The 12,125-nt window shown below is 45.5% G+C and overlaps 1 protein-coding gene across 2 annotated transcripts in view; it reads left to right on the forward strand.

Moving 5' to 3' along the window:
• ABTB2 (ankyrin repeat and BTB domain containing 2) overlaps positions 1 to 12,125 on the forward strand; it is a 111,333-nt gene that overhangs the window by 70,490 nt on the left and 28,718 nt on the right. For both annotated transcript variants that reach the window (XM_005491676.4, XM_074543713.1), the window contains exons 2-3: positions 1,579 to 1,725; positions 4,347 to 4,557. In XM_005491676.4, the coding sequence (XP_005491733.1) occupies positions 1,579 to 1,725; positions 4,347 to 4,557 (358 nt within the window). The remainder of the gene's footprint in view (positions 1 to 1,578; positions 1,726 to 4,346; positions 4,558 to 12,125) is intronic.

Raw genomic sequence — 12,125 nt, forward strand, 5'->3', positions numbered from 1 at the left:
TGACAAATCAGGCTGTTTTCATTCTCCCTCTGCCATAAATTCAATCCATATGTCTCTCAAACATCCTTTCATAGCTTTGGCATGGAAAAGGAAGTGGCTTAGGCTCTGTATAGTGTATTTAAAGCAAAGCTCTCCTAGTTTGCATGCATGGCTTCTGGTAGCTCTTAAAGCCTCAACTTCCTAATTATTCAGGTTAAGAGGGCATTGGCAGAGCGTTCTCCATTAACCAACAGTGATGTACAGTGAAGAAGCACAACAGGATAAATCATTCCCTTATTCTTATCATGTCCAGGAAGTTTTTGATACAGCCCTTGGCTTTGCCACAAAGCAGGATGCAAAGAGGATGTGAAAAGGGTAGGAGAGATCAATCCAGCATAAAGTCTCAAAAGAAAACATCAAGACAAAGAAACAAAAGGTCTTGCACAATGAGTTGCAGGGTTTTGTTGGGCAACAATATCCAGCACCTATGTGACAGGAGGTCACTGCCACAGGAGTAAAGGATCTCCACATCCCAGCCTGAGCCAGGGTCAGGAGGTGAGGGTGGAAGGAAACGTGGGTCTGAGCTGAACTCTGTTGCTGGGGATCAAAGTTAAAAAGCAGAAATACAGGATGCAGCAGGCTAAGAGCACAGGCAGTCGTGGCTGGTCGGAGTGCCCTTGTCTAGAATCAGGGAAAATATGGGCCAGGAGGTGCTGCTGGAATTGTGCGATGGATCTGTAATTAAAAACGGGGCAGTAGGGAGGGCACAGGAACAATGGCTGAGTGACTGCAGGTGGCTTTTTGGTGTCCACCTGCCCTGTGGATGCAGTGGCACCAGATCCACCCCAGGGTGCCACAGGACAGGGCAAGTCACTCTCCCAGCTCAGTCTGTCACACACCCTGCTCCCTGCCTCACATCCACTCCAGAGGTCACATTCCCCCTTTTCTCTGTGCCACACAGAGCAATCAGGTCCTGTGCATTTGATGGAGAGAAGATGTGCGTGGTAAACATATGTGTGCAATGTAATTACCTTCCTAATCTCTCTCTCTCACATGGGGTCATTTATAGACATGAAAATTCAGGCAGCCTCAGAACTGCTGGGCGCATCCAGAGGCGTGCACATGCAGAAACCACAGTCTGAGCACCTGAAACTGCATGGCAGGTTCAAAGGGCTGGCACAGCCCCTGGTTTTGTTTGCAGGGTTGCAGGGATGAGGTGGACTCCAGGCTATATTCCACATTTCTCCAGATCAGGCCCTTCTATCTGGGGATCTGCATACAGCTGTTCAGCAGCAAGCCGTGTGTGTGCAGCCCTGTTGTTGTATAAACAAGAGTAGAGACTTAACCAAAGCTTTTCATGTAGTTTTATCTCGACTGCAATTTGTTTCAAGCTCTTAAAGGCTGTAGGAACATCCAGCCTTACTCCCTGGAGCCTGTTTCAGCCATTCCAGCAGTGTTCACAGCACTGTTTGATTTCCTTTGAACCGTTCAAAAATTCCCGGAGAAAGGTGCAAGTTCTGTATCCCTCCTGGAGGGATTTGCTTTTGCACACAAAGTGTGGGCTGATTTGTAAGAGGTGTGCTGTGTGCTCTGTCGCAGGTGTGCTGTCCCTCCCTGCCTACTTCAGCCCCTACCACGACGGCTCGGTGTGCAGCGATGGCCGGGCCGACGCCTACGCGCAGCTGGAGCTGCGGACCCTGGAGCAGTCCCTGCTGGCCACCTGTGTCGGGAGCATCTCGGAACTGAGTAAGTCTGGGATGGAATCCTCTAATCCACCACGGGGTTCTTGCAGCAGGGCATGAGAGCCCATCCCTCCTCCGCTGCTGAGGGGCAGCAGGAGCGCTGCCACTGTTGGCAGTGTGAGCAGCATTTAATGTTGGGTGAGATGTAATCGTCTGGTGGTGCTGTTTATGAAAATCAGCTGGTTTCATTAGTCTGCTTAATCTCTAAATCACCTGGAGAGGTGTGAGAGGTACTTCTTTTGGGTTTTTGGTGTTTTTTTTTTTTTTTGGTAGAGAAGTTACTGCCAGCTGAAGATGGATGCTCTTTCCCAGATGCCTCTGGAGGCTCTCCTGTGCATTTGTGAAGCACAGCAAACCTCCCAAAGACAGCAAAGAGCATTCTCTTGGTTAGTGTTTCTGCTGTGGAAATGTCTGGGATAGTCAAGGAAAAGCTTTTTGGTTACTTAAAAAACAAAAAGCGAAGGAAAAAGAAAATCTGAGAGCACTCTACTCACAAAAACTTGTTCAACCCCTTTTTTTTTTAAAGCTGACCAAATGAAACGTTCCATTCCTAGAGTACTCACAAAGCCCCTTTAAAGTAAACAAAAATGATTTGTGTTTTCCTGGTCTACTTTCCCCCTTGCAACGTTTCTGCTGGCATCATTTTCTTATCCTGCACCATCTGAATGCTAATGAATGCCAGGGCCAGTAAGGAGTTTGTGTGTTTCACCATTTATTTTGCAACCTGTCTTAGTTTGAGGTTTTCAAATTCCTTCAACACACCTCTATTTATCCTGGAACACAAGAGAACATTTGTAGCAAGGGGCTGGAATTGAATACAGCTTCCTCCTCTCCCTCTTCCCCCATCCCTGCCTGGCCAACTTGGTCAGTACATCCAGTGAATGGCTCTCCTGATACAGTTGCCTTTTTTTTTCTTTTTTTTTTAAAAAAAAAAAAAAAAAAGTTGCTGCCCATTGCCAGAAAAATAGAGTGAGTGTGCAAAGGAGAAGGAACGTTATTCTGAGCTGAAAATTTGAATTCCAGATGCATTTCTGCTATAAACTGTGCAGACTTCTGTGTTAGCACCAGCGCTGGAGGATCCGTGATGCTCTCGTAAAACGTGCGGATTCTGGAGCTACTGAAGTGGAAAGGCAGAGTTGTTAGAAGGATTTTTTTATTATTCTGAAGTGGGTCCTTAAAGCTGAATGTGCTGTTCAACAAAGGAGTGGCAGGGCTTTAGACTACAAGCTGAGATTTTTAATACCCCGTTGGTCTGAACCACTAAAAATGTCATGTTTAGACATACAGTAGCTTTGTGGGGCTTTCTCCTGTGTAACAGTAGAACCCCAGGGCTTCTGACTAACAAATTTAGTGTATTGCTTTTAGATATAAATGAACAAATAATAACTTCCCAAGAATTTCAGAGGGAGGTGTTGCTAATGCATATGTGGCACCACTAAACTCAGGTTGCTTTCCCAGGAGCCAGCTTTGTGATGGGGCGACTATTTCGGTTCCATCCTTTCCCAGTATTGTAACTTTTGGACACAATAGAGCAATGTTTCCTGTGAGAGTTTGAGGGGACTGTGAAGCATAAAGCAGCAGAGATTCTCCCAAGGAAAAAACATATCCTAGCTAAGTATAGTAATAATTTAGCTCACTGTTTGGTAGTCACACTACTCAAATATGAAGCTTTTAAAGCTTTTTGGAGTTTGTAATGCACCACAACACAAGGAGATTAAACAGGGTTGTGCCTAAAGCAAGCTTATTGCAAAAAGACCAACTTTGGGGTCATTGCTCTGGGAACTTTTTAAAAATCTGCAGTCCTAAAATTCTGAGTGCAACTGTGTGATCCAGGTCACCTTAGTCGAGGCCTCCTCAGGTCCACCATGCTCCGACACAGAGGCAGTTGGCTGTAGTTCAAAAACCAAGAGGAATGAGAAGCCCAGAGACCTCCTGGATTGAGATTCTTATAATGCTCAGGGACAGATTTCTGGCACAGCTTGAGACAGCCAGCATGATAAAGATTGGCTTTTTAATAAGAGAGTCAGGTCTTGGCTCTTCTGGAGAAACCTGCAGCTGGAGTGAGAATGGGAGCAGCAGACCCCTCAAAGAAGGGGTTTCTGTCTTGAACGTAATGTCACTAATTTGTCTCAAGTGCCTGGGCAGGAGGGTAGAACAGCATGACCCAGTTGGAAGAAATGGGAACAACTTCCTAAAAAAAGGAGAGTGAAGTATTGGTGCTACTGCCTTTGCCTTGTGAGACTGTCGCTGCCAGGTTGGACAGAGAACATTTTACAAAGACATCAGTAGTTTTTGTAGGTCGGCAAAAAAATTTGGTATTTGTGGCTGGAAAGAGGAGAGCACCAGCAGTAAACCAGGCAACTCGCTGTAAAGAATGTGTGCTAACTGAGAGGTGTTGCTCTTCGTGTTTTCTATCTGATAACTTGGTATTTGAAAGAAAGTGTTGCCGAGTGGCAGCCTGAAGGACAGGACACGCTCTGCCTTCGTGGAGGAGGTTCTGTGCACACAGCAAACATTCCTCTGAGCTGTGAGAGCTTTGATTTCTTCAAGAAGCATGATTAAAAGCTTTATTAGGGTGCCTAATAAAGAAATGATTTTGTGTTTTCTCCCTGTGTGTGCACGCAGGCGATTTGGTCTCGCGAGCCATGCACCACATGCAGTGCCTGAACACCATCCGGCCTGGCATGAGCCCTGTGAGGCAAACCCGGCAGCAGCAGCCCATCTCCTGGTCCCCTGATGCCCTCCACACCCTCTACTACTTCCTACGCTGTCCCCAGATGGAGTCCATGGAGAATCCCAACCTGGACCCTCCGAGGATGACGCTGAGCAATGAGCGGTAGGTCGGTGAGCTGGGAGCAGGCAGGGAGCAGGCTGAAAGGGCTCCTTCTGTTGGATTTCCAGGGCAGGTTTGTGGGATGCTACCTAGGAGGCATCACTTGTTCCTGCAGCCAGGCCACATTAGCTTGTGAGCCCTGCCAAGTTTGCGAAGCCTTGGAATCGGAGCTGGAAAGTGAGCTGGTTTTTCGTGCGGTCTTTCCGAGCGAGGCACAAGGCTGTGTGCTGCCAACAGGGCTTGTCTGGAGACCTTGCCAAAAGTACATGTGGTTGCCTAAAGCAGGAAAGGCCTTCCCAAAGAAAATGTTACCTCCTGAATGGTGCCAATTAACAATTGTCATCGTTCTGGGGAAAAGCCACGCCGTTTGCTGCGGGGAGGGTTCAGGGGATTTATGAACAGGGGTTTTATGAACATCCTACCTGAGGGTTACTTCAGTTGGTGCTGTGTGTCTGGAGTAGAAAGAAATTTCTACAGGAAGCCAGGAGCTAACCAGGGAAGGCAGTGGGTCTCCCTGCCTTCTGCCAGCTCTGTGACCAACTCTCAAAGTAGGGCCATTATTAGAGCAGTCAGAAATTTTCCAGTGGGATGTTTTTGCTCTTGGAAGCCTCCCCGGTTTCCTTCCTGCCCAGCCCCTTGGCAGGCTGCCTGACAGGCTGGTGGCACAGGAGAGCTGAGGAGCCCTCAGAGCTGAGTTCCTGGACAGGTCAGGCAGCTTCTGCTCTGCAGCTGCATTCTGTAAGGAGACCCAGGCCACTCCAGACTTGTTTTCTCACTTCCAAGTGCACATCCAAGTTTCTGTTCATTTCAGAAATCTTAAATGGGGAATTTTGTTTTCTAGTTATCCATTATATATTCCAGCTTGCTCTTTGGATATCTTTTTGGGCTGCTGGATATCAGGCTGAGGGAAGGCTCTATCCTGGCCCTTCCCAAAAGCAGCCTGTGTTTGGGAAGTTTCCTTGTGTATTGATGTGCTGAGGCCATACTCATAAAACAAAAAAGCAAAATGCTAGTTGGACAGGTGAGCAGGGAAAGGAGAACATCTCTGCAGTTTTGTAAATAACATAGTTTCTTCTTCCCTCCTTGGGCTTTACTGTACTCAGCCCAGCTTCTGAGATCTGTATGAAATCGTAGTAACACACAAATAATTAATTACAGGAGTAAAAAAAGGTTGCCTTTCTGTTTGATCCTCCCCTGAAACCTTTTCAAAAAGAGCAGAACTCCTCAAAGAGAGGGAAGAGATGTACAGATATGAAGAATCAGGAGGAATTAAGTTGAATAAATAGGAGTAGAGAGAAGCATGGCTGCACACCTCAGCCTGCTGGTGGCTCAGTTTTTTGTGCCCACTAACCTTAATCTAGGTTACCCCTACATAGTGCAAGGCCATTTATTTTGCACACTGTGCAAAAAAAAGTTTTCATGAGGCCAGATTGTGTAAAGTTGTGCCACTGGTTCCCACAGTGATACAGCTGAGGCTGCTGAACAGCTCGTATCAGAAATGTAGATTAGGCTTTCTGTTTTGTATTCTTTTCAGTCCTCTCAGTGTAATGATGTTACTGTAGCTACTTGTTTTGTACACTGGGGATAATAAATGAGTTAAATCAGGAGAGCAGTTATCTCTCCAATTGCTCCCAAACAATGCTCTTCACATGGTTCACCGGAGTTTTTCTGGAGGGTGCAGCTCTGTTCTGTTTTGAAATCCGCACTAGATCCTGCAACAGCTGGGGTAAGGGAAATTTCTGCCATTTTTTCTGACCAGTACTTAGCTGTAAAGGAAATTAAAGAGGATATATTAAAATGGAGCAAAAACTGACATGAAGAAAAAAAAAGAAAACAACCTGAGCACTTAAAGGACTGGCTTCGAAAAATTTATGGAAGCTGGAAATGAAATTAGTACTGCCCATCCAACCCTATGTTCAGTTTGCTGCAGGATGTGTTTGTGTCTCGCTGTGCTGAGCTCTGGGCACATATCTAGCACAGGCAGGGGATGAATCCTGCTGGCAGCGCTTTGCAGAGGAGGTGCTTTGCTCTCTCCTGGCCGAGGAGGGGAGAGGCAGCCGAGGCTGTGTGCGAGGCACCGGACTCGGACTCGTGGCGTGAGAGGCGAGGGCACTGATTCACCTAATGTGACTTGGCAAGGCTGTGCAGCCCAGTTCTTCTATTATTCCCTGAGCTGTGCTAAATCAGCTGCAAACTGGGCACTGCTCTTTTGTGTGTGTGTGCTCACTTTCTGGAGTACACTTTGTGGAACACACGTGTTCCATGCTCTGCAGCCCCAGCTCGTTTTCTGCTGGAAAAATCCCGGTCACAAGCAGGGACAGTAATGCTGACCTGTTCTGCCTTTGCTTGTGCTTCAGTCCCCACACTCCTGCCTAAATCTGTCCATCTGTTGATCTGAAGTTCAGCAGAGAGGGGTGGCTATTAGAGCTGCAGGCTTGGTAAGACCTGGTTTTCGGGAAGCTCCATGAGACACAGTGATTCAGTGGAAGGAGCTGCAGTGGCTCATCCACAGACCTGACAGTCAGCTGTGCAGTTTGGCTTTCTGTGTGTCACACTGCCATTACAAATGCTGTGAAAATCATAACCCTGTAGGGTCTGGAAGATCTTCACTTCAGCATGAAGGCAGCCTAGGATTCAGTTCTGAAACCATGCCTAATGGAGGCTGTCACGTGCAGTGAAGGGCTTTTAAAAGCCTGTCTGAGCTTCTGCACTTACCCTGCAGCAAACTGCAGAGGGTATGAAAACAGACACACTTGCAGATTTGAGGCACCCTGGTGAACAGAGCCAGTTTCAACCCACACAAGTGGGTTTTTATCCATGCTAAACACCTTGGCAAAAGACCTGAGGTGAGGAAGGTGGAGAAGGTTGCAGCAGTGGGGTGGATGGAGTCATCTATACAGGTTTCTGGAGTATGTGGATGCTTTGGGATACCCAATAGGCTGAAACTCTGCAGAGTTTGTGGATTGGGGATGTTTGCTTCTGGCACCTTCAGGTGAAGGTGTTGAAGTAGGAGGAGGAGAGGAGGCAGAACTAGAAAGCACTCACATATCTCAGGCAAAACATGAAGCATTTCCAAAGTGAATGCAGCTGCTCGCTGTGCAGCCAAGCCATGGCCCACTTAGAACCCCAGAATGACCTCATTTGCTGCACAGACAGTAAACCATCTGCTGTTTGGGGTCGAACAGGACACCTGAGGAAGCATTTTGCAAACACAGAGTGCCACTTGTGCAATATTTTGGCAAGGGAATTAGACCCTGAGGTGAGCACTAGCTCAGTGAGGATACACCTGAGTGCCCCGAGGCTCGGAGCTTTTCCATGTCAGCAGAGTTCTGTCTGTGCTGCTGCTGCAAAAAAGGCTTCTGCTGGGCAATAAGATACTTTTGTTTTCTCTGAGATCCTAGTCTGTGTTGTGTTAGGGGTCAAACTATGTGGTTTTGGACCAGGCATGTGGCATTTCTGCTTTCTTCACTCTGTTCCTGCTCTGGGATTTCTCCCATTGCTTATGTCAGGCAGGCTAAGCTTGGGAGCACTCTTGCAGTGTGAGCTCATGTCCCAGAGCATGTTTGCTGGGGTTGTTTGGGATCCTGTGACTTGAGAAGAGCCATTCAAAGGTAAATGAAGTTCCTTTCTCCTTTTTCACTTTTCCCCAAGTGGGATATAAAGCTTTTGTTTTATTTTTAATGGTGTGTCAAGGCAGGAATGCTCTTGCAGTGATGCTTATCTTGGGGAGTATTTGTCAGCTCCCACAGAGCCCAAATCGAGGTCAATGTTTAGGCTCATTTTACTGCTGAATGGACTGCTCTGCCCTGGGTTAATTACTTGGCCAGCATAATGGTCCATCCTAAGAGTTGGGAAGAGACACCACTGACTGCCCTCATCCTGTCTCTTTTTGGTAATCATCGGCCTGCAACACTTATTGTTGGAAAGTCAGCATGATCTAATACCTAAGAACAGGCAAAAAAAGTTGGATCCTGCTTCCTTGTGTAGCTGATTATCTGTGGCTTTGAGTAGGCTGGGCTTCTTCCCCTTCCAGCTGCCCTATTAGAAAAAAACCTCTAAATTTTTGTCTGTTGTTGGTTCTGTTGGTCTGTAGAACATTGTGAAGCTGATTCCAGGCTTGTCCATCAGTGGCTGTCGATCCAGCCATGTCAGGCCTTTCCAAGCTGTCCATGCTGCAGCAGTGCCAAGTTTTACATGTTGTCTGAGTTTGCTGGTGCATTATTTTATCCCAGACATCAGGGAGGGAGTATAAAACAGTTTACATCTGCAGGAGCCCACAGACTGTACCCATCTTGAGCTTGTCAGTGGAAATCCAGCAAAACGCTGGGGAAATTCCAGAGCTGATGGAGGATTTGTCAGCTGCCAGCAGTGAAATTTTGGGGCTTGTCAATTTAAAGGAAATTCACAGCTCTTAAGCTGGAAAACTGGAAGAAGCCCAGGGGCCACCTCTTAAGAGAAGAGAAAGCTTCGTTGGGTTTGCCATGTGTAGGCTCCAGATTCAGTGCTTGTAAACAAACCTGGCCTCACTCAGCTTCTCCCTTGTCACAGAAAATCCTTCAGGAAAGCTGCTGCTCATCCTGCCTTCAGCTCAGCGGCTGCTCTTGCCTACCAGCTCAAAAGTGACCTGGATTTGTTTTCTGCTTCCTACAGGAGTCTTCCCATTACATCTGTTACCTCTCATGATCCAAAGCCAAAGGATAAACATGGAAACCATGTTTTTCAAGAGAGTCAGGCAGAAAAAAAGGACTCCTCTATTAGCTGGGCAGAAGAGACAGAAGCTGAGCTGCCTACTTGGGTTTTCTCTGTGGAGTATTCCCAGCAAAGTCATTTATTGGGAAGGGGTGAAAAATGCATCTGAGTCTGAAGGAAGATATATCAATGCTACAAAAGGAAAGATTGCAGCCCTTTCATGCTGTGTTTCAGTGCTCTTTGCTTAAATACTCTGTTCTTCCAACATCTGAACTATTGATTTAAATCATCATTGGCTGGAACACTTGATAGTTTTTATCATGTGTGTAATCTAGACTTACTTTGGCTGGAACAGAAACCAGAGTTGAGTCTAAATTAATTCTTCCTGGTAGACTGTCAAAATCCTGCCCAAGCAGGATCAATTGATTGATTGATTTGCAGTGGTCAGTGCAAATAAAGAGCCCCTATGGCATGGCTGGCTTTTAATCCCTAGTGACCCTAGGTCTCCTCATCATATTTCCTAAATTCAATGTTTTAAAAACACATGACTTTGATCTTACCTAGTTCCTTTTTACTCAATGATTTCTAGGTGCATCATTAGAAATAATTAGAGCCTGCAGCTCCTTCCCTCATGGCTTACTGGGTTCTTTCCCTGTGTTCAAAAAATGTCTGCCACTACTAAATGTTCCTTCTGGAATTGCTTGGGACAGGAGCGATTTGGTCACATGGATCACATTTATGCAAAGATTCTCATTCAGATTAAAGAGAATATTAATAGCCCAGGTATTAGTGGGAATTGTCTCCAAAAAGTCTTGCTTGGCATAGCATGGGCATCCAGCTGGCAGGAAAGGAAGGAAAATCAGGAATAACCTGCAGAGCCTGCTCTGAGACCTGTGTTTGCTTGAGCTGCATCCTCAACATCACTGAGAGGAATCCCTGCTTTCAGAGCTGGTTGAGGCTTTTCAGGACAAATCTCTTCTCCAGATGGATCTTTCCAGACTCTCACTGATCTGTTGTGAGGCTTTTTTCCCCTCTGCTCCTTTTAACTGCAGGTTTATGGAATTTTATTAAGTGCCATAGCTACATCATTGCCTGTCTTTTAGATTTATCTGTGGCCTAGTCTTTCCTAATTCCACTTTAATGTATTTATGTCTGAATTCTTGTATTTTACAGCCATACCCTATTGTTTCCATGCAGTATCAGAAGCAGAACTTGATACACTTAGTTCCTTTGAAAAGGTCTGCAATAAAACAAGTTCTGGGGTCTCTTGTCTGAGAGCTCTGAGTATCTTTCCATTCTGTCTGCAGCTGCCTCACCACTCAAAAATAGGTGGACAGGAATAATAAAAGCAGATCCTGATCCAGTCATTTGCCTTGAGAGAGCAAAATGCTGTGATCCTGCAGAATTTGACAGTACTTAAATCCACTCAGAGTATCCCTGAAGTCAACAGAAAGATGTGTCCACACATTCCAGCCCCATCCCCATGCCACACTCCATTGATTTTATTCTTTCCCCCAGAGCTGTTTTGATAGGAATATAGTGATTAAATATAGGGAAAAAGAAGGAAGCCTTACAGTGAACTGTGTCATTAGGGCATTGCTTGTGCAAAGGTCACATATAAATGTGCCCCCCTTTTTAAAGGGAAAAAAAAGCTATTTGCTATCCATGAAAGCCTAGTCTGCTAGATTTATTAGTAGCATAAAAAGGTTATAAACAGATAAGATCAACTTCCTTCACCAGCACAGGGAGAGAGGCTGCTACCATGCATTTTTCAGACTTTGACCAGTTAATGTCAGCCTGAATTGTGATTTTGAGGTGCTCATTCACAAGGAGATGACATGAATAACCCTCTTTCAGAGGCCAGTAAGCTGCAACCCACATGTGTCTATTGACTGAAATTAACTGTTCAGTGGCAGTGCTGTTCCTGACCTTAGGCTGGATCATTTGTTTGCTGGGTCCATACTAAATAGTTCAAAACATTGAATATATTGCACAATTTTGAGATCTGAGGACATCTATCCTTTTAAAAAGTGAGTAGCTTTAACACATTTATGATGAGCAGCTTTCACTTTCCTGCTGTTTATGGGGCATCTCAGCACATATTCAGCAGTAACTTCTAGATCAAAATGAAAAAAAATGACATTTTGACAGAGTCAGAGCCTGTGGAAGTGGGACTCCTGCATATGTGCTCCTGGTATTCTAACTGAAAGGCTGCAGAGAGACACAGGATGAAGTGTTTATGGAATATTAAATGGAAAGGAATTAAAACAAGTCTGGCTAAAGTCAGTAGGTGACAGACCCCAGTTATGCATTCATTCCTGGAATATTCCTTCCTCTGCCTGGCATCACCTACTGAGGTATTTTAAAATGTATTTCTAAGCTATTGAGGTATTTTGAGCTGTCTTTTTTTTTCTTTTTTTTTTTTTTTTTTTAATTGTTCATGTCTTTATAGTTCAAAGATTGCAGAACTGGGATGTGAGAGATGACCTTGGCAGTGGTGAAGGGAATTAATTGCAAAGCCTGAGGATCGAATCCATCCAAGTGCAACTGCTGAAGCTGGCAATGCACTCTACTCTCAATTAGATACTTTCCCCCCTCTCTTTTATCTTGTTTGTGTAAACATGCACTGCTCAGTTTTCATTTTTTTTCCACCTCTACATATCTCACACCTGGAACAGACCAGCCTTTCTTCCACGTTGCTGGCTGTAAGCAGTTTGTAATGTTACTGTAGTGCTTCCAAAGGAGCCCCTGCATCTTCTGATCTTTCTGTTCCAGAGCAGGGGTGTGATACAAACACAGATTATTTAATTTCTCTGCAAAAGTGGGAGGAGAAGACTCTCCCTGTATATGAAGTGGAGCAACACAGAGCAGACTGTGTGGAG

Source organism: Zonotrichia albicollis, chromosome 6 (assembly GCF_047830755.1).
Source record: "Zonotrichia albicollis isolate bZonAlb1 chromosome 6, bZonAlb1.hap1, whole genome shotgun sequence".
In the NCBI taxonomy this organism is placed as follows: Eukaryota; Metazoa; Chordata; class Aves; order Passeriformes; family Passerellidae; genus Zonotrichia; species Zonotrichia albicollis.